General features: G+C 42.0%; 2 protein-coding genes across 2 annotated transcripts; both read left to right on the forward strand.

Moving 5' to 3' along the window:
• On the forward strand, positions 1–3,887 carry LOC109469831 (ketohexokinase-like). Its single transcript, XM_019768554.1, has 7 exons — positions 1–211; positions 466–582; positions 1,080–1,211; positions 1,455–1,527; positions 1,825–1,974; positions 2,413–2,501; positions 3,259–3,887. Exons 1-7 carry the CDS (start codon positions 105–107, stop codon positions 3,503–3,505), a joined length of 915 nt encoding a protein of 304 aa, XP_019624113.1. The 5' UTR covers positions 1–104; the 3' UTR covers positions 3,506–3,887.
• Positions 3,888–8,120: 4,233 nt separating this feature from the next.
• LOC109469661 (laminin subunit alpha-like) lies at positions 8,121–20,902 on the forward strand. Its single transcript, XM_019768198.1, has 25 exons — positions 8,121–8,807; positions 11,176–11,333; positions 11,681–11,761; positions 11,960–12,068; positions 12,222–12,377; positions 12,576–12,685; positions 13,054–13,218; positions 13,356–13,510; positions 13,760–13,874; positions 14,277–14,373; positions 14,614–14,727; positions 14,954–15,091; positions 15,238–15,315; positions 16,023–16,183; positions 16,506–16,688; positions 16,888–17,033; positions 17,184–17,325; positions 17,550–17,692; positions 17,905–18,070; positions 18,362–18,502; positions 18,841–19,028; positions 19,362–19,470; positions 19,728–19,886; positions 20,239–20,381; positions 20,713–20,902. The coding sequence occupies exons 1-25, from the start codon at positions 8,696–8,698 to the stop codon at positions 20,900–20,902; spliced, it is 3,459 nt and encodes a 1,152-aa protein (XP_019623757.1). The 5' UTR covers positions 8,121–8,695.

The following is a 20,902-nucleotide window of genomic DNA, read 5'->3' on the forward strand; positions in this document are numbered from 1 at the left end:
TCACAGTGGACTAGCCACAGGTTGGGGTCAGGGTTCATAGCCAACAAAACATATACTATCCTGAACGTAGTAGTAAAAGTAACTGAGTAGTACACAGAAGAGACATGTCAGCAACAGGCAAGGGGAGAAAAAGAGTTCTAATGGTTGGCCTGCTGTGTCAAGATATTCTAAATCTGGTAGATCACTATCCGACGGAGGATGAGGACGTGAGGTACGGTAAGCTGGGGAGGGGGGCACGATTGGGCGTGGCATGAGTACACAAATTCATGATCATGCTTTCTGAACTGAAGCGTTAACAACGGGCGAAAATGTCTTACTTGGGGAAAATTACAATCGTATTTATGCATGTCAGCAAATGTTAAATTTTGTATGACCTGCTAGCTATAGGTTCTAGTAAGTATAACGTCTCACATGATGCTTACGTGGTCGATCCTACTGTATCCTGAGTTGTTGTTAGTCGTGTAGGTGTGTGAACCAGTTCTGGCAGAAAGGTGGGAATGCAGCCAACAGTGCCTGTGTCCTGTCCAGTCTGGGAGAGCCCACTGAGTACCTGGGCACGGTGTCCTCCAGGCCAGAGGCAAGGTGAGGACCACTGATGGTCGTGTGTGCTTTCTCATGGTCTCTTGCTGCTTCTCATTTGTCTGTACCCCTCTCATGTTACTTTTGTCCAATTGGTACCCATGTGGTGGTACCATTAGGTTCCCCTCTTTTGTCTTTTTGTGGTTTCTTCTTTTATGTATTTTCAAGCTTGTAACAAAGTATATAAGACACCCATGTAGAAAGCTAGAAAAAATAGTTGCTCAAACAACTGGATATGATTTTGGAAGTGGTCAGATGTTTCAGGTAGCATCTGGTCAGAAAAGTAGGCTTATAAGCTATTGAATTGAAATGCAAATAAGAGAAGACACATTAGAAATGCAAATAAAAGCTACATCTGCTATCTGTCATCAGTAACCGAGAATGAGACTGAAGACAAGTTTAACTTAGTGTTATTTTTAACCTGTATAAGATACATGTATATGAACAAGTGTCTGTTAATTTGTAATTGTGCTACTTTATTGTGACTCTGTCCCCTTTAGATGTGCCCTACAGGAGCTGCAGGACTTTGGTGTACTAACAGAACATGTGGTGTACTCTGACTGCCCCATACCAACCTCCTGTGTTATCATTAACACACAGACTGGCTCCAGGACAATAGTTCATGGTGGCAGGTAGGATTAGAGCTTCAAATTGTTGCCTTCTTGCAAATTAGAAATCATGTAAGGCAATGATGTGAGCTCAAAATTTTAAACAATTCAATCTGATGACATAAAAACTGTACTTGTAAGTATGCTACTTTAGTATTCTCTCTCTCAGAAATGGCCTGCATAGAGGATAATTACAATTATGATAATTCTGTCGACTGAGATATAGTTGATCAACACATTGCTGTACCTGCTGCTGTTCACCTCCAGAAACATGGCAGAATTAACAGCAGCAGATTTCAGCAGCCTGGACCTTAATCATTATAAATGGATTCACTTTGAGGTAAAATAGAATATGCTATTTGATATAGTACATATCAGCTTCTTGTCAGTGAAATATGCATTTAAACCTTTCATCATAATGCGGCACTATAGAGCAGCTCAGATTTGATTATTCTAAGTGTGATTATGACATAATTGTTTCATCACATACATTTATGTACTAAGTAGTGACTAACAAAGTCACCATAGCTCTGTTAAATTTTATTGTGTATTTTTGAAAGTCATTGAAAAGGCCAACAATACACTGTACATGTACTAATAGTGTCATTCTTACCTCCCTCTCTTCCTGTGTCCTAAGGGCAGGAACACTGCGGAAGTTTGCAAGATGATGGAGATTGTTGAGGAGTTCAACAGGAATGTAGTAACCCCTGATGATGCCATCACTCTGTCAACTGAGTGTGAGAAACCAAAGTACAACATGGGATACCTCATTCCCAAAGTAGATGTGGTGAGTACATCACATGGTCAAATGAATAATATTTATGATTATATGTGCAATCTGAATCACATAATACATATTAGTCAGACCTCCATACAATGTTACTTACAGGTTTTGTAGTTAAACAAGCTGTGTACAGAGCAGTGTTGTGTACCTAAGCCCACATTTAGGTTCAGGTCTAGATCAAGACTAAAAAGGCCTGATTATGCCTTACAAAAAAGGGCATGCAGGCCCTCAGTACATACTGTGGTGGTTTGGTTTTACTCCAAGTAAATCATTGGTCTGTCTAAAATCATTTCCTCAAAGTTGACCAGCAAAGTAATTCTCACTTCAACCTGTTATCTGTCGAGTCCCACAAGAAGGTGAATGATACAACTTCCCACACATATATACAACTGTTGCCATAGCACAGGAATGACTTCTGGTTCATGTATTTTTTCTACGCAGCTGTTTATGTCTAAAGAGTATGCAGAAAGCTGTGGTTTCTCCAGTGCAGAGGAAACAGTGAAGTCACTGTTGCAAAGAGTAAAGAAAGGGTGAGTACGTCTGGCCACTTCTGTTGGTGTTGTCAGTCAAGTGTTGTTTTTCCAACCTCATTCTATTTCTAGTCTGATCTGTCCTAGTCATTTTTACTGCTTTCATAAAGTCAATAATACAATGCTGAGCTTTATTCCAACACAAGGGTATTATTAGGGTCAAATTTTCAATGACCACTGTTGCCTTTATCAGGATTAGAAATGACCAATCAATATGCAGATGAAGGTGACAGTGGTCATTGAAACTTTGACCTTGTAATTGTGTACCCTTGTGTTGCCCTATGATTACCACCAACACAAAATAACTTTATACAGAGCTACTATATATATATGGAATGAACTGGATTATTAGTTTCACAATCTTGTAAGTATTATGAGTTCAAGGAATCCATCTTGAAGGGGGACATACTCCCTTTACCATGGAGGTAATGTCAACTTTACATCATTAGTCGAGTATAATATGTTCTTAGATTTACTGAAGCTACATGTACAATCTTATCTCAGACATCAGCAACAGTTTTTTTTCTATAAGGCCATGTTGATTTGATTATTTGGATGACATCCTCTGGGAACCCCAAAACTGATGTGAGCATGCGAATAAAAAAAAAAAATTGGCAAAAAACAGTTTCCTTCATTATGAAATCTACGTGGTCATAAAGGTTGAATAAATAACTAAACGCACAGAGTATGGTATGGCAAATAATAGTAGACTCTTCATTTTCATAAGCTGGTTATTGCATCTGTTCCTTCCTGGTAGGAGCACTGTGCTGTGTACCTGGGGTGACCAGGGTGCAGATGGCATCACTCCTGAGGGAACACACTACCATTGCAAGGCCTTCCCCCCAGAGAAAGTGGTGGATACCCTGGGTGCTGGGGACACGTTTAACGCTGCTGTAATCTCTGGCCTCTGTAGAAGCAGCAGTTTGGAGAAGGCACTCAGGCTGGGATGTAGAATAGCAGGACAGAAATGTGGACAGTTTGGATATAAAAATCTGCACAGCTGATGCATATTTAAAACTTCCAAATTCACTGGTGAGCTTACTAGATAAAGAGTGGAATGTGTAAGAAAGGGACATTTTTGATGGATGAAAATCTACCCTTTTTTATCTTCCATGAGGAGGTAGTGATTTTGTTGTTATTGGTCTATTGAAAGAATGACTATAAAATCATTAAGTATTTGATAAACAACCTATATAGTAAATGTGAAATAAAATGAACTTTTGTGTAGGCCGGAGTCCTGGTATAGTGATTAATATGTGTTTTGCGTGTTCCTATATATCGCTCACAGAAAATGAACTCATGCAAGTATCTGACAAAAAACTGGGAACATCGTATTTTATAATGGTACTCATTTATGCAGTTTCTTTTTTGCTACAGTAATATATCAATATGAGCATAGCTGCATCTTAGCAATTGATACAAAGGACGGGACAGGCAATGGCGTGCAGCCAAATGTGGTTGTCTGGGTAATGAAACGTTCCCTTGAAATAAAGATATACCATGTGCAACCAAAACTAATTGAATTTCAGAGTCAGGCTATCTACAAGCATGACAGTCAGGTTATCTGGGTTGTGTCAACAGTTATCTATTCCCACTGCGCACCCATTGGATCATCCGTATGAGTTATGCATGGGGGGGGGGGAGTCGCGCGATGGAGCCTGACTAGTCCCGATATATTTGACTAATGCCGGGAGAGCGTTTGGGTATCTTTTGGAATGCTCCTTCCTTAGTTGAGCCATAACCACTCCGAGACCAAGCCTCGCCTCCTTCCCTTATCGCCAGCCCCGTCGCGCTGCTCCGATGAGTGTGTAAGAATCCTCAGAAGAGGCAGGGGGTGCTAAGTCATGTACTTATACGGTATTGACAGGTGTACTCATTAGTTTGATCCAATCAGCGCGCAATAAAAACAGTTGAGGGTGACCTGTTGCCTAGCAACCCCCGCCACCAGCTTAGGAAAACCGGATCTGACTGGTTGTGTTGCCAGCGGCTCTATCAAGAAGTTCTCCACATGAAAAAGAATTGCAAACTTGTGTGCAATTTTGTCAGAAATGTAGCTGTCAACTAATGTTTCAAATGAAAGCAATGTGAACTTCATGACCGTCCGGCCAATCAACAAATGGTCCTCCGTATGAAAGGGTAGTAGGGTTTTTTTCTGTGTAAGAGTAATGATTTACAAGAACCATGTCGCTTCTCATAACCTGACATGAGGGTTATTTCAGATCCATTTCACGGAAGGCTAAATTGGTGCCGGTTAATGCTCGGTACTTTGGAATGGCAACGGGGCTATTCATACATGACATTGTATCCACGGTTCCGCCGTATGGGTGCATATTTCGGCAGTTACTATGAGGTCGCAACGTATTAGTTACTCTTCACCGTGATGTATCTCGGCAACAAAGACATGCCGCGACTAGCAATTATTGTAAAGTAGCTGCTGAAGATAAGTTAAGTTGTACAGAATGTTTGAACAACAACAACTTGTGGATCATTCTTTTACTTTATAGATTCTGAAGTAAAGCGATACTGTTGAGAGTGAGGATATTGTTTCCAACACAACGCCTTTTGAGGAACGCAGGGGTTCCATAACATGAGCAGCTGACTACGTCTCGTCACATTATACGAGATTATTGTGACAAGCTGGTAAAATAACTAGTTCAGAATCCGTCACTAGTCTTTAGTTGAGAGAGACAGCAGCGGCCATGGCGGTGAGCGGTGACACCCCGTACCAGCAGCAGCTCCACAATTACGACTGCTCCTTCGCGGCCGGCAGGGCCAGGAGGAAGCACTTTAAGGAGGAGGTGTTCTGTATCTTCTCCCCGGTGTACCCGACCGGCTCGACGGGCCAGCCCGCCAGCGCCTTCAACAGCGGCTCCTACAGCGTCCGGCTCCGGCTCAACCGGCAACCATCGCTCAGGCAGAGGTGAATGTTTATAACATTAGGAAGTATGGGACGCCTTGTATTATATAATAGTTGTTGTTGCTTTTCTGCATCTACTGTCGTATTCAAGATTTGGACCGACGTCTTTAAAAGACACGAACCGTCATCACACTTTGACAATAAAGCCAAGTAAAGAAGATTTCCTCAATTACATGTTACGCGTACGGAACTGATGACGGAATCAATAAAGATCAATAAACGCAAATGTATGGATAAGGATATTCCATAAATATTATATGGTTCATACATCTGTATAAAGTTGCTTTGAGTCTCTTAAGACTTGATACAAAAGTTGAGGCTGGAATAGATTTCTATGATCATGGTTACATTCATTGGCTCATCCTGCCATGTTTTGTCACACGTGTTAACACTGCTTGATCGTACTGTGTGATACCTAAGATGGCATATCGTTAGATCAGCAGCCAATAAATTTGGAACAGTCTGTTATAAGGTGGACATCATGTTCTGTAATCTCAAGCTGTGATAACTTCTAAATTGACAGTGAACACGACTAGAAGGGCATATGAAATCATGTTAGTGCCATCAAAATTGCCGACATAATCGGCATTCCCCTGTGACATAATGTACATTCCGGTAGCGTTCCGTGGTCTATTGGTTTGTACTCCTACTTTTAGATCATGAAAAGATCGTGGATACGTCCCGATCATTGGACATCTGAGCTCCAACGTGTAAGGTATAAAACCATCTCATAAACACAAAGATGCAAAGAATACGCAACGCTGAAGTTGACCAGGGAAGCTTGCCACGCTAGGCGATAGAATCGTTTAGAGGTCGCTGCTACTTGTTACATGTAGAGACTGAAATAGTTGATTTTTCATGTGAGCAGCCACGTGTACTATTTATTGCTTATGAATAATGGCTGTCCTGATTTTTAGCATAATAATCATCTCACATGGATTAGGTCCTTCATAGGGTTGTGTGCACATATCATAAAGAAATCCCTTCTGATTTGCTTTTTCGTAGAAATGAAATGATTATTCATCACTGTTGTTTGATATGTTATATACTGTTCTTCTCACACTCAGGAAAACTCCGCTATTCCTGTACAACTACACCCAGCCTGGGTCCGGGTTCACTGTCCGCTAGTGCCACGATGTACTCCGATGAACTCCCGGGAGGAGACGACAGTGACACCGACTTGAACCGAGCTTGATGAAGCACAGCTATAGTGTGTACCGTGTGTACATCCAGAGTAAACCACAGCGTCTGTGACTTCAATTTAAAATAAATAACTCTGGCATCACACATCGATATCATAGCAGTTACTGATCATGACATTGGTCAGTGTCTGTTTATTTCTTACATAAAGTTCTGCTTTTGTTTCTAATGTGAACTATCATTTCAATGATTGGCGTAGGATCCCATACCCTTTTGTAATTAGATTTCCGTATTCCGTATCACTGTCGTGTATTAGAGCAGTTCTCCATATGTATGTCTACCTAACCATCTCCCATTACTTGATTTGTTTTTCACAACTGTGTGTTTGCTTTCGCACCTGTTATTACATAGCGAACATTAGGCCTGGTGCAAGATTAATGGAGTGAAATTACTGCAATTCTGTTCAGCTCGAATATCAGTGTCTATCGCCTTCTGGTTTTATTTATAGCTGCCCCTGTGCCAAAATAGACAACTTGATTTTTTTTATCCCTGTCGAAGCATTAGGTACGTTATACCCTAGTGACTTAATTATAAGTTCCATACTGTGTCTAATAGTATCAAACCCGTTACAGAGAATGTCATTCTAGGCCAGACGAAAAGTGTCATCGGTTGATTGTATGAAGATGAGATGGAGAGAAAGTTTGAAGACAGCGATGATGAAAATACATATGGACATATTAAACTTGTCGTGGCAAGACTGAGATGAAAAGTAATATTGATCAGCATAAAAACAAACGGCCATTGGTTGCAGACGTGCGTGCTGATTGATTGGAAAATTTAGGCACAGGAAGTTACACGTGTAAACGTAAATAAAACATCTGTAAAATGTGTTTTACTCTTTGTCTTCTCTGGCGGTCACATGCACAGCGCGAGTGTTGGTAGTATTTTGAGATGGTTGAACATGCAAACTTTGTCTTACATGTTGCTTTTGACGTATGAAAAGCATAATTACATGTATTTACAATTCAAAAATTATTATATGTTGCAGAGGATCTTGGCTCCTCACGCCAGTCATATTTCTGTCATGTTCATTCCTTACAACGTCTCCATTTCCAACAGGCTGCACTGGCCATGGTGTCCCTGCTGTGACTACCCTCACAAGTGGCTACACGCTAAGTAACAGCTTATGGCACAGCTATTCGGGTGTATTTGCGCGTGAAATGATGACGGTGATTTGGTAGGGTGTAGATGCCCGGCGGCATGGCCAGGTCGTTTAATAACTGCCAGGCCGACCAACCCATTGTCGTCACGGCACATGTAATTGTACGAAGATTATTCTGGGGACTAGTGACCTTTCTGAATTCGCAAGTTGTGTTGTTGCTAAATACGCCCGCTTTCCATAGTTTCTTAGGAGATTCGCTGACATCGTACCGTGAACTGTCCCCAATAAGGAACATCGAAAGATACTTCTTCCAGCAATACTTCTACAGGGGACGCGTTGTCCTGGATCTGAGACTAGTACTCGCACACGTTAGTGTACAGTTCGTGGTTTCGTCCCTCAACAAGTAAGTCCGTGCTACATGTACGCCTACTCCGTTTTGGAAATCCATGGGATTACGCCTGCCGCCTTTCGTGTAGTTTCTGCACAATGTCACCGACACTACGGCCTGTTCTAGGACTGCCAGAGCCCGACATGTGATTTTGCATGACTTGCCTCTGAGTTGTACCGACTGTGCTCACACGTAGACGGGCGCGTCGTGGGAGTTCTCGGTGTTTCACCACAGGGGACATGCACGTGGGCCGTTTGGAAGAAGTTAAGCCATGAAGTACTTGCTTGATATTGTAGTTTAGTTTTCAGATGTCGTGACAACATACTATTAGGCTTATAGAAGTCATTTGGGCATCGTGCCATCGCCACAGGAGGTCTTTGAAGACGTACAGCTCACCACCGATAAAAGATAGGCATTGCTATACAGCTGCATTCCGAATGATCGTTTGGACGCACATCCTGGTTGCACAACGTCCTGATAACACACAGTCAATGCAGCTGGTTACAAACCTTATAGGACAAGCAGCCAGCTACAACAAAACTCTTGTGCTAGTAAAGACGTGAAAAAGAGTTGTTAAAACTCTCAAAATGTGCATAAATTATGCTCAAATGAAAAATCAAAGAACTATGGCATGGACACTGGTGCTGGGAATGTTGTTGCTGCTGAGATTTCCTTCGCTGACGGATGGCACAAGCTTAGGTAAGCACGTTATTCTTTGGTTCTGGTGCTTCAATTACGTTACAACTGTCGTAAGAGAAAGGTATGGCATGGTACAAGTAAGAAATCCAAGTACAAATTTCTCACATTAGCAGACAAGATAGTAACCTAACTTTTAACCTGTCGTCCCAAACCCTTGACAAAATCTTGGAAGTCTTGGAAAAAAGAGATAGCTACATATCAAGGAACCGTTGTTAATTCTAGTAGGAATTCTAGTAAACAAACAGTCACGTTATTTGTAAACAGCATTTTGTATTGACAGCTAACATTCTTGTTTACTGTTTATGGTACTTGTTGTCATTTTAGACATGATCGGAGACACTCTGATCTGATCTGACCTACAACGTTACTTTTTGATAAATGTATATTTGATTTTCTATAATAGTCAGTACCTACCACTGTTCAGGCGCTTATAAGTATATACACAGTCTAGTCTTATATACCATGTTGTGTAGAAACCCTATTCGGGCAAGGAAAATAATCACAGACTAAGTATGACACAAGACGTGAAGATTTGTCACTGTAGCCAAGACAAGCCGAATGACCTTGGTACGTTGTACACGCACAACGCGTTTTTTTCCAGTGAAAGTTTTGTTCGATGGAGATGGAAAAAGCCGTGATCTTCAGTAGTTAAAACCACCCAAATTAAAAAAAGCTAGGCAAGTAAATTCTACAAATGTGACCCCACAGACGTAAGAACGTTAAGGAGATCGATATGGCCTGAGGACAGTCAGATGACCTCAGATGTGTTTTTGTAATGGTCACAACACTTTAAGGTCTCTCAAAATTAGACAGACAAATTAGAGCATGTCAAGAAACCTGATAAATATCAACATGAAACCGCTGAACATTGACATGACGTTTACATTTATCATTCTAAAAGGTTGTAGCGCCCTTGGAGTGTGGGAGAACATGTCGGGTAGCTGGGAGGGTTTGTTCCTGTGGCGTGGCGCTAGCTGAGACATGGTCTTTCTTTTCAGAAAAACAAGTCAGCTATGCACCTTCTCATCTCCCCTTAAGCCAATGTGTAATTATGTGGATGTAATGTTAGCTGAGGGATATGGACTTTTATCGTTTCTTGTCAACTTTCCTTCGATAAGCAGTTCATTAGGTTTACTCCATGTACTTTACTACGACAATTTCTTGCTTAAAATTTCCATTGTAATCTCAACAATTTTAAACCAAGAATGTCTATTTTATTTGTACCAAAACTAAAGAGCACCTTCCTAAATTGTTATCTTTTAAAATCATTGCTCAAGTTTGATACACGTTTGATACAAAATTAGACATTTTTCTCTAAATGTGTGAATATGCTACTCGTACCAACCGTGAGCGTATCCATTTGTGCAGGGACCCATCGTAAACTGAAGGACCTGTTAAATGAAGCTGCGAACACACTTTAGGTCTACTGATCACCGATGTAAACAGGTTTTCAGTCGATAAATCAGAGTGACAGATATGAGCTTGATGGATGAGTCTGTCAGCGACCGTCCCGCCAACATTGTTACGTGCTAATTATGGCGGCAGATGAAACAGGCAAATGGCAACATTTTGTGTGCGGTCCGCCGTGCACGATGTCTGCATGCCTGGTTACACTTACAAAGTATTTAAGCTCATATTCCAAACGGCTACATCGCTACATTTCCACGACAATCTTTGTATAGACACCTCAACTTCAGTATAATACAATGGCAATAGACGCAGAAATATTTTCCTATTCTCGCTCTGAAGTGAAGTGTGTGGAATGAGAGGAATGTACACAAGATGTCTGACATTTCGGCACGTTTCTCACATGACTACACATGATGAGACTGTACTGTCCAGTTACCCGGGCACGGTCATACTTGCTGATCATTCCGGTGGAAAATTGGACTCAAACACCAAAGCATGTCAGTTTACAAGCACTGTTTACCGTCGCCGGCAGTCACCAGTTGCGATACACAGGGTTAATGTTGGAGTGGCAAGACGCTGGTTATCCACAGTGGTCCACTATTCAGTTAACTCATTACAGGAAAAAATGCACTGTTCTCTCACCATGTTACGATCCAATAAACTTTGTAAATGGGTTAACGACTTTCCTTCCGCTTGGAGAGACACAGTTGTTATGTCTGTCATTAACGACAACTAATTGTCATAGTAAGTACTAGATAAACCATGTTGATATGTGGATCTTTCTGAAACAACACACGTACACCTCCAGTTGGTCGGTATCGGAATTAACAGTATATGTACTAGGTACTTCTTTTTGAAACGTACTAGGTACTTGTTATACCGTAAGATGCTGTGCTTGTTCTTCATACAATTGACTTTTGAATACAGCAAAACCGCTAACAAATATATAACTTCACAGAATGCACTACCGAGACAGCTGACAACATTTGCGAGGTGTCTAAGGAACTCTTCAGAAAATTTTCTAATGACTTAGACTGGGAGATGCGCATCCTTAAAGACGCAGAGACAGACAAGATACTCCTGGAGAGGCTCACAGAGACTTACCGGAACGTGTCGGTAAGGGACGAAACACGACTTCCTGATTGGTCATCACAGAACATCACTTAGCAACATGTTAACAGCGAACCAATATTATTTTATTATTATCACTTTAATCTCCCTGGTATCATGAATCCGATATACTGTACGCGAAGTTGGAAACTTTTCCTAACTTAGCAAAATATTATGATGAATGCGAAAACTAAAAATGCGTCAGGTTTACTCCTCGTGCTTGGCTGACTATGCTACCTACACTAGTAAGTTTGTGTGGGCTGAGATACATTACTTTTCTTAACATCACACAAAGCTTCAAAGCTAATCAATTGATGCATTTTGTGTTTTTTGTTTTGTTTTCTGATCTCTAGGAGGAAGTTCAAATGTGGGCAGCCAGGATGACCAAGGACACAAGAAAAGCGATAATGGACTCAATGCCGATAGATTTCTTGGTAAGAAAGTGTATTTCGTGGCTAATACACAGCACTTGAATATCTTTACAATCTTATTTTGAATTCATAAAACTCTTCGAATTAGGTTTAACTTAGGCTTTTTGGAGAAAATTAGATCTTTACACAATATTGGTTCTATTGCTTCTCCGCGTTTTTTTTCATCCAGGTTTTGATTGAGTTTTTACATGTTGTTTGTAGGCGGAGAAGATTGCAGTGTATAGCATTTCTACCAAGAACAGCGCCGCCATGATGGAGAAGCGGTCGGGCTCGGTACTGCAGCGAGGCCAGAGGCTGAAGGACAGGAGAGGTAATTTTTCATGTAAACAGAATGACAAGCTACATGAAAATACGACAATGTGGTATGTAAAGTGACACCTGCGGTATAGACTAAGATGGGACAATTTCGACACTAGGGGATGTAAAGTTGAAGCCCTCTCCTTTTTTTGCCATTCCTCTGCAGACCGTTTGGTTGCTGACCTGGAGGAACACCTGTATGATACCAGAAGAACGCTCCGTCAATCCCGCCAGGAGTTATACGCAATGCAGGCCGGGAAGGTCGCCAACTTCAACCCCATTCTAAGAAGGGCGTACTCGGAAAAGGTGGCAGCTGAGAAAAGTACGTTGCGCTTAAAGATATATCACAAAACATATGTATTTGGCTAATACTGCAATATTACGCATTTGATCGATAATCCCGTACACGTATTATGCACATTTTAGGCATAGTGGTTCTTTTTATCTAATGTTTAAAGGGCGTCATTCATTCATGCACAAGCTATTTGTCTATACCAACTTACTTATCGTTTTCCCACAGTACAAGATGATTCTAAAAGCTGGGTCATCACCAGAATAAGGAACAGACAGTTAGAATTTACAAAGAGCCTGGATGACCTGGCACAACAGGTAGATAGAGCGGATGAAAAGGTACGTTTAGTATTATTAATTGTCATTAGGGTGATATGATTGGCTAGTATAGGCTATTCTAAGATTAGGCTTTTTGACCCGGCTTCGAACCCGAGCTTGTACACTTTCTTTCTTCACTGATTTCTTGACGATACTGCCGTACATTTGTAGTTGACATGTCGTTTTCTATACCTCCTATGCGTTTTGCCCCTCAAAAAAGGTATGATATGCTCAGATATGGCATCTACCGGTCAGGGAGACGGCATCGACGGTTTGAAATGGCAAACGAGTTTAGGAGACGGAAATCCTGGATCTAACATTCAATTTGTTAAATGACACAGACGTTTAGAATGACTTACACTGTCGTTCTGTGACATACATCTGTTTAGGTGAGAATAGCGGAGCAGCTGAACGCAGCTAACGCCGACCGGCCACGTAGGGACCTGATGAACACGGTACACGCGGAGGGGAACAGTCTCATCGCTGCAGTCAGCGCCGCCCAGCGGGTCAGAGAAGACGTGCAGAAGGCCCTGGGCGACGCAAAGGCGTTAAAGGTACTTCAATGTACCATCAATCACCTGATTATGAAAATGATGACCAGTAAAAAGTGTTCTAGTCAATCTACTTCTACGCGATGATCAGAGACTACTGGATGAGAGATGGGTATAAGAACCTATCTTTGTATTTATAGAACATCTTAAAGAACAACTCCAGACAGACTGTGGCCACCATCGCTATGTACGAGCGTATGGAGGAAGTGGGGGACTTGTCGGTCTTGGAGAACCAGACAGAAGCGGCAAAACAGCACGCCGAGTACCTGATGAACAAAACCAAAGACATAGAGTGGTAGGCGAACTGATTCAACTCGATATACTATTCTGGAAATCAATGAAAACTGTAATCAACTTGTGTTAAAGTGTGGTATCAACTTTTTAATAGTAATGATCACAAAGGTTGTAATGTGAACTGATGATCGATATAGAACAACTTCAGTCCATTGGGGCAACAAAGGTTCTAAATGTCAAAAATAACTGGAGATTGATTTTGGCACCATATATGACGTATCAATGACGTATCCCTCTCTAACCACTCTAGGCTGAGATCAAGTGGAGGAATTGTATCCCAGAAGGCATTGCAGGCCCTGATGACGTATCGGAACGTTGCGGACATGATAAGGGAGGCGGACAAGTTCTCAGCAGCAGCCCTCACGGTCAGTCAGAGATATGTCACGGCTAGCATTTATCATAGAGTGGAGCTCGTTGCCACCAAGTACATTAGGGGTATCCTAATTAGACATGCATTTCTATAGCTATGATTTAGACAACACTAATACAGCTATCCGTATCTGTATCAGTATAGCCGGTATAACCGCCCTTCGGCGTAACACACCAGCTTCGCAGGCACGCGGCGCGGCGGCAGATGGCTACATTACACCGAACGACTTTACACCTAACCCTTGAACATCCAAGCTATAGAAAGGCTGATATATATACCTTTTGTAGCTAGGTTTCCCCTTGAATAGTATGATATCAAAAGCAATTGTGATAAGATTGATGTCATCCATGAAAATGAAGCCAGCAATAAACGTTTCTTTTGTCCCCTTGATTTTCAGTTCGAGAATATCTCTGATATCACATTACGCAACCCAAAGCGAAGAAGTCACGTCTGGAAGAACCATGCCCTCGGCCGGAAGTCCGCAGTTGACCACGGTAGAAACCTTTTCTACATTTTGATGCATAGCATTATTACATAGAAACAGAGACAGGGTAGCTACTGTTTTGTTTTCAAATCAATAGTACGTGCAACTCTTACAATAGCTTGTCATGCGAAGACAGCACTAGCAATTTATGTTTTCCTTTACTCGCAAAGTCGTATCGGTGATCACCCACAAGACTTTTTAAAAGAAGACACAAGCTCATTATCCAAACGTAAAATCTGATGTCTTCTAGGACTGAAGCCCCGTGTAGACGCCTTGATGGAGAGGACTGCGTCTATGACATGGAAGCTGCACAGCGGCAGGGACCAACTGAAAAACATGGAGGCAGCTCTCAACCGGTGCAGAAGTACGAATCACATCTGGCAATTCTGGCTTAAAAATTTGTTCTGGTATAAAGTCAAACGCACTGTTAACGTTATTGAAAGGCTGGTAACGTTAACCAAAACAAAACAAAGCTTACGTACTTAATAAGCTCCGGTGATAGTCTATACTCAAATAGGTAGACGCTTTTAGTGCCTCAGGATAATGTACATGTAAATTTTCCTTCAAAATGATATTCGGTGCACACACAGGCCCGGACCCACCCATCTACCGGAAAAAGAAGATAAACAGGAGCAAGAGGAAAGTCGCTCGGGCGAACGCTGCAATCGAAGACATCATTTCAGGAAAATACTTGGTTGACGCTGGACTGTCAGAGCATGCTAGAAGTGGTAATGATTATGTTTTGTTTTACATTCCGCGCCATTTCTTTAACAATTGAAACTCTTTAGTCATACATAGAATCGTCATTGTTATCCCTTAGCCCACCAATTGAAGCAACTTTGCAATATACAAAATTACTTCTTTGCCTTGCTAGTTAGTGACTTGGAGGAGGCACTGCGATGGTCTGAGCGACATTCTATCAAGGAGGATCTTGCTGACATTAAGAGCAAATGTGAGATCTACATTAACTTTATTTTGTTATTCGTGATCTGCAAATCTGTAGAGATATATCATGTATCATGTACAGAAACTATTTATCACACTATAACACTAGCACTGCACGAAATATGGGATTTACAAAATTTACGTGGGGTATGTAAATGTTTGGTAAATGTGACATATGATATTTACCCACAAATACCATATATTTACCCGGCAGATACATGTATGTGTAAATATCAGGTAAATACATGGTAAATGTATATTATGTGTAAATATTAGGTAAATACATATCATGGTAAATGTATATACCACTCTGACGAGATAAAAGTAAATATTCATGTCAATCTTACTTTTAAGACCTTAACAGGGGCTTTTTGTCCAAGATATGTAATGTAATAAGCCTTAAAGACAGACAAACCCAGGATGAAAGCCCCGGATAAGCTCTTATCCGGGGCTCCCCTAACCCTAACCCTAACCCTAACCCTAACCCTAACCCTAACCCTAACCCTAACCCTAACCCTATAGCTACCTACTGCATTAGAAGAGGTCTGAGGTTTCATCCCTCCATCAAATATGTGGAAAGTTTTTAAATTTTATTGTTTTGATTTGTACCATCAATTATGAAAAATGTCGTTCACCACTGTGCAAAGTGGTAGTTTATGGGGATTTTTGACGTACTTAAATCTATTCTACTAATCCTCTAATTCTCTGTTACAGTAAGCAACATGCATTCAAGCATCGCAGAAGCGAAGGAGATCAAGGAGGATCTACAGGTGCACTTCGCCTACACTAGCTCTGTTGTGGACAAGGACAGAGTCACCGAGAGCATCAAGGCCATCCAGGACATGATTAGGAAGGCTCGGTACAAGGCTGCGCAGGTACTGACATTGGCAGCCCACCTCTGCGCTATATAAACAACTTTGAAGTTCCTAAATGTGATTATAAAAACATAGAGCAACTGAACAAATGGGGTTACAATTAACCAAGTAAACTAACCAACTAAACCAAGACAACTACAGAAGTAGACAGATACATATAGGAAAAATGGCTCCCTTTAAAATATCAATTGTTTGCCACAGGTAAACATTCAAATTGAACACAAACACTCACTTACTCCGATGCTTTTCCAGCTTTCCCCTCCGATATGCAATAAGACGTTCTGTCATTTCAAAAGTAGTTACCTTTTTTTCGCTTTTGCAGATCTCCATCCCGATGAACTTCGGGCGGACCAGCGTTGCCAGTCCGCACGGTACGGCGGTCAGGTTGGAGCAGCCGGAAGTCCTTGAGAACCTGTCCAACCATAAGAACTACTTCACTCTGTCACTGGACGTCAAACCCGGGGACCGGGATGGGACAATGTTGTTCATTGGAGATCCCAAGAATGTCAGTATTAAGATTTGGTTCATAAAACATTTTGTAATTGGTGTAGAAGTTGTGTAATTCAGGTTTAATTACTGGATGATTTCGACGACAGATTTCCAACATGTAAGACAACCATCAACATCTTTACTTGGCATAATACATGTTGTACACTTAAAATGTATCGAAGGTCACACTGTTTGTCTCATGGATTCACCCACAGGCCACAGGGGATTACTTTGGGCTGGAGTTGGTAGCCGGGAAGGTGCGTGCGTCCTTTGACCTGAGCGGCGGGTCTGGCCGCTTCTTCGTGTCCGCCTACCGTACCAACCTGGCACTGCACAGCTGGTGCAACATCAAGGTCGAAAGGTTGAGTACGAGTTCTACAAGTGTATGCTTTGGAATTAGATTTTTATTTAAAATCTAAGTAACATTACATGCATGTATGTATCACTATCAATGAACGTAACTTGTGTTGAGAAGAAGACACAGACTGAGAGTTAATCCTGCTTTTTTTAGAGTTGGTAATTTTGCCAAGGTCAGGGTAGAGTCCGACTCCACAAACCTGGAGACTTCCGGAACTGACGGGTCCAACTACATCCTGTTTGACCTCCCGGAGGATGCTGGGATATGGGTCGGAGGCGTGCCAGAGGGCTCAAACGTACGTTACTGTTAGAACTGTTAGATCTTCATCTCTGCGTGAAAGAAAATGTGTAAACGTTTGTGTTAGTGAATCTCTTGCTTGATTATATGACATTATGAATATGCACTGTTCTTTCACAACTTCTGTCTTCTTTCCCAACAAACTCCAACAGAAGCAGACACCCGGCCCAGGTGTCACCATTTATCTACTACTACTAGTAACTTCTTCTATATTTGATCCAGCTTCCTGAAAATATGGCTTTGGGTGGAAAAAGCTTCACCGGAAATATTGACAACCTGAAGATTGGAGAGATTCCCATCAGCCTCTGGAACTTCCGGGATAACTACAAGTTGATGTCTCCTACTATCAAGCCCGACAGGAAAATGTAAGACTTTCATTTCTTTTTGACGTAACAGATCAGAAGAGAGAGAAGTTCATATTGAAAGTTTATATTCTATGTAGGTCACAAAACAAAACAAAACAACACAAGTCTATTGTCACCAGAACCAACACAAGTCTAATGTCACGGGAGCATAAACAATTCATAATTCACTTTGATATCTGCCAGATGTTAACAAAGTATTTTCTGATTGACAGGAAAGCCTCTAAGTCCTACCGGAGTGTTTATCTTGACGGCAGCTCCTTCAGCTACACCAACCCCGACGTGACGTCTTCTGTCGACATCTTCAAACAGGAGAACATCGTGCAGATGATGATCAGGCCTGTCAGCGAGGAAGGGCTTCTCTTCTTCCTGGGAGACAAGGTGAACGAATGAATGAAGGATACTACATGTATATATAAAGATTAATAAGTGCATCTCGCATGCGCAGTAACAGTGTTTTGGCCTTTCTGGTGACAAGCTGAATGAATGAAATTGCGTATGTATAGATGAATGTAGAATACTATGAGAGATAAAAATCAATCATGGAATAAGTACCATTATGAAAGCGCCATCAGTCAGCCGATGTAACATTTAACGATCTACCAAACAGCCCAACACGTATGATGGAGAAGATGTAAAAGATGACATGTTTTTGTTTCCGTCTGTGTCCAGTCATACTACATCTCTCTGGAGCTGCTCGCCAACAGACTTGTGGCCAAGACGAAGTTGGGCAGCGGCGACCCTCCCGCAGTGGTGCAGTCTGATAACACCGTCACAGACATGCGCAATCAGCTGTCCATAGGGTTCATACAGGTAAAGTAACCAGTAACAGCTGTCTAGTGAAGGTGGTCAATTATCTAGACAGAGCGGAGATATGTTATCTGACAGATGGTCAGCACTATGTTTTTCGTTTTTTGTAAATTCCTGTATCAAGCGTGCCTAGCCTGCGAAGCCGGTGTGTTAGGGCGGATATACCGGCTATACGGATACAGATACAGAAACGATCCTTTAACATGTATCTGTATCTGTACGTATATCAGTATAGCCGGTAAAACAGTCCTTCGGCGTAACACGCCAGCTTCACACCACACTATCAAAATGGTCCCGCGAGGTGCTACAAGTCAAACAGGACGTCGCTGGTGCCGTTTCAGATCACCGTGTTGACCAACACCGCCACGCCCCAGTGTGGCGGACTCGTCTCTCAGCGGTTTCTGGCTCTCATCACGAACCAGGATGTGAAGTGTGTGGAGATGGAACTGCCGCCTAGCGAAGAAGCCTCGCAGGAAATCGGCAGCCAGGCGTACATCGGAGGTCTCCCACCGTCATTACGGCCTGATGAGTAAGACAGTATAATTCTTTCGGTGTATGGTTGTTATGGAAGGTAACTACTTCATGTGTGACATCCGACGTATTGGTCATGATGATCTTGTAAATGAGTGGATGTTGTGTGTGAATATGTGGTTAAAATGTTCTTGACTTCGATATATGATAATTTAATTCTACTCAGTAGTTAATCAACACGCGAGGAGTGGTTGTCAAGTTCAAATTGAAGCTCGGAAAGGTTTTAATTTAGCCCAATTTCCAATCTAAATTTCAAAGCCTTTCGCTGCTTGCTACATTTGCATTGCCTTCTTAAAAACAATGACAACCGATTGCATTGTTTTATTTCTAGGATATCATCCAAGGTATACGAAGGATGTGTGATGAACCTGCACATACAGCGGATGTACAGGCAGATAGAAATCTTCAACGGTGGCATCATAGGTGGCTGTCCGTCCTTGGTGAGTTCATCTTCTTTGTCCTGTTGATGGTGCGACTGAGGATCTTGGCTTGCGTCATGTCTTACGCTGTTTGCTTTGGTCCAGTTAGAATAGAGGTAAGATTATGTAAAACACGATTAATAAAATTCTGTAAAACACGAAGAATAAAATTCTGATAGTAAACTCATGACACGTTTGAACCGTTCGTCAATGAAAAGTCACCTTCTGGCGCCGTCAGCTGGAAGAATTCCATAAATCCTGTTCCATGTTTGCTTTAGGTCCAGGAGCTTCATTTCATCAACCCGGACACGAACTACCTGCAGATGGCCTGGGTGAGCGGGCGGTCCGTATACCGCAACTTTGACGCCACCTTCGCGTTCCGGACAGAGGCGGACAGCGGTCTGATGGTGTACGTGAATGGGGAGACGGAGAAAAATGTGCGTCTTACTTATTACTTACTTTCTCTCTCTTTTCTCTTCAGCTTTTGGTAGCATTTGTAGCAGGAAAAGATCCGTCGTAGATGATTTACAGGAAGGAAGGAATGTAGTTTATAAATCGGTGCCTGACTTAATAACCAGGAGATACAATTACACATGTGCATGTCCACGCAAAGGACCGTACGTACACCATTACAGTGCATGACGTCCATCACAGAAAAAATAACAATTATGCATTGTATTTTTGAATCGATAGTTTTATTCGTATTCTGTGATGTTTATGATGTAAGATAAAGAATGTCCGCTCATGATTCACATAGTTGAACATTTCGTGTCACTGTTGTTTTCTCAGTCGTGGGCCGTGTCTATGACCAACGGAAGTGTCATATTTGCGATGTTCGGGGATCCATCAGGTGAAGCCACAAGGCTGGAGAGTCTCTCTCGTTATGACGATGGGCGGGAACACTATGTCAGGGTCTCCAAGGAAGGCACGAGGTACGGATCTCACTTGCAGTGGCATTTTGAAGAAAACGGCTGCACGTTTTACATAAATACAAAATGATCAAATCTACGTTTTGGCCCTTGACGACGGAAAATTGCAGTATTTGCAAAAAAACTTTCCAAAGAAGTGATCCATTGCGAAGTTCACTCTTCCGTAGCTAAATCTGCATTATATTTAGAGACGCCATTGAGATGGCGACATGAAAATGTTTCAATTGCCCGCATAAATGTGAGAATCGTTGTCAGAGCGGTTTGCGAAACGCTGTGTTTGATGATGTATAATGGTCTGATACCAGTGTACCAGCTGATTTGCTCCCCTTTCCAGATTGACTATGCAGATTGATGACAAAAGGGACATCCCTGCCACTGAAGTGGAGGATGCCCTGCTGCAGACCCCACAGCTTCTGCTAGGGGGCGTCGCTCCTGAAATGGCTCCCTTGACGACAGGTCCGACATGGCTCGTGGACAGTAACGACCGATTTGTCGGATGCATGAAGCATTTGCTTGTCTCATAG

Source organism: Branchiostoma belcheri, unplaced genomic scaffold, assembly GCF_001625305.1.
Source record: "Branchiostoma belcheri isolate BF01 breed outbred unplaced genomic scaffold, Haploidv18h27 scaffold21, whole genome shotgun sequence".
NCBI lineage: Eukaryota > Metazoa > Chordata > Leptocardii > Amphioxiformes > Branchiostomatidae > Branchiostoma > Branchiostoma belcheri.

Excerpts from the sequence above, each read along its gene's own strand:
- LOC109469831 (XM_019768554.1), top strand. The coding sequence starts at position 105 with ATGTCAGCAACAGGCAAGGGGAGAAAAAGAGTTCTAATGGTTGGCCTG. Across the intron at positions 212-465 it reads ACGGAGGATGAGGACGTGAG|GTGTGTGAACCAGTTCTGGC; the intron begins GTACGGTAAGCT and ends TTAGTCGTGTAG. Across the intron at positions 1,528-1,824 it reads ATAAATGGATTCACTTTGAG|GGCAGGAACACTGCGGAAGT; the intron begins GTAAAATAGAAT and ends CTGTGTCCTAAG.
- LOC109469661 (XM_019768198.1), top strand. The coding sequence starts at position 8,696 with ATGTGCATAAATTATGCTCAAATGAAAAATCAAAGAACTATGGCATGG. Across the intron at positions 11,334-11,680 it reads AGACTTACCGGAACGTGTCG|GAGGAAGTTCAAATGTGGGC; the intron begins GTAAGGGACGAA and ends TCTGATCTCTAG. Across the intron at positions 12,686-13,053 it reads TAGATAGAGCGGATGAAAAG|GTGAGAATAGCGGAGCAGCT; the intron begins GTACGTTTAGTA and ends ACATCTGTTTAG.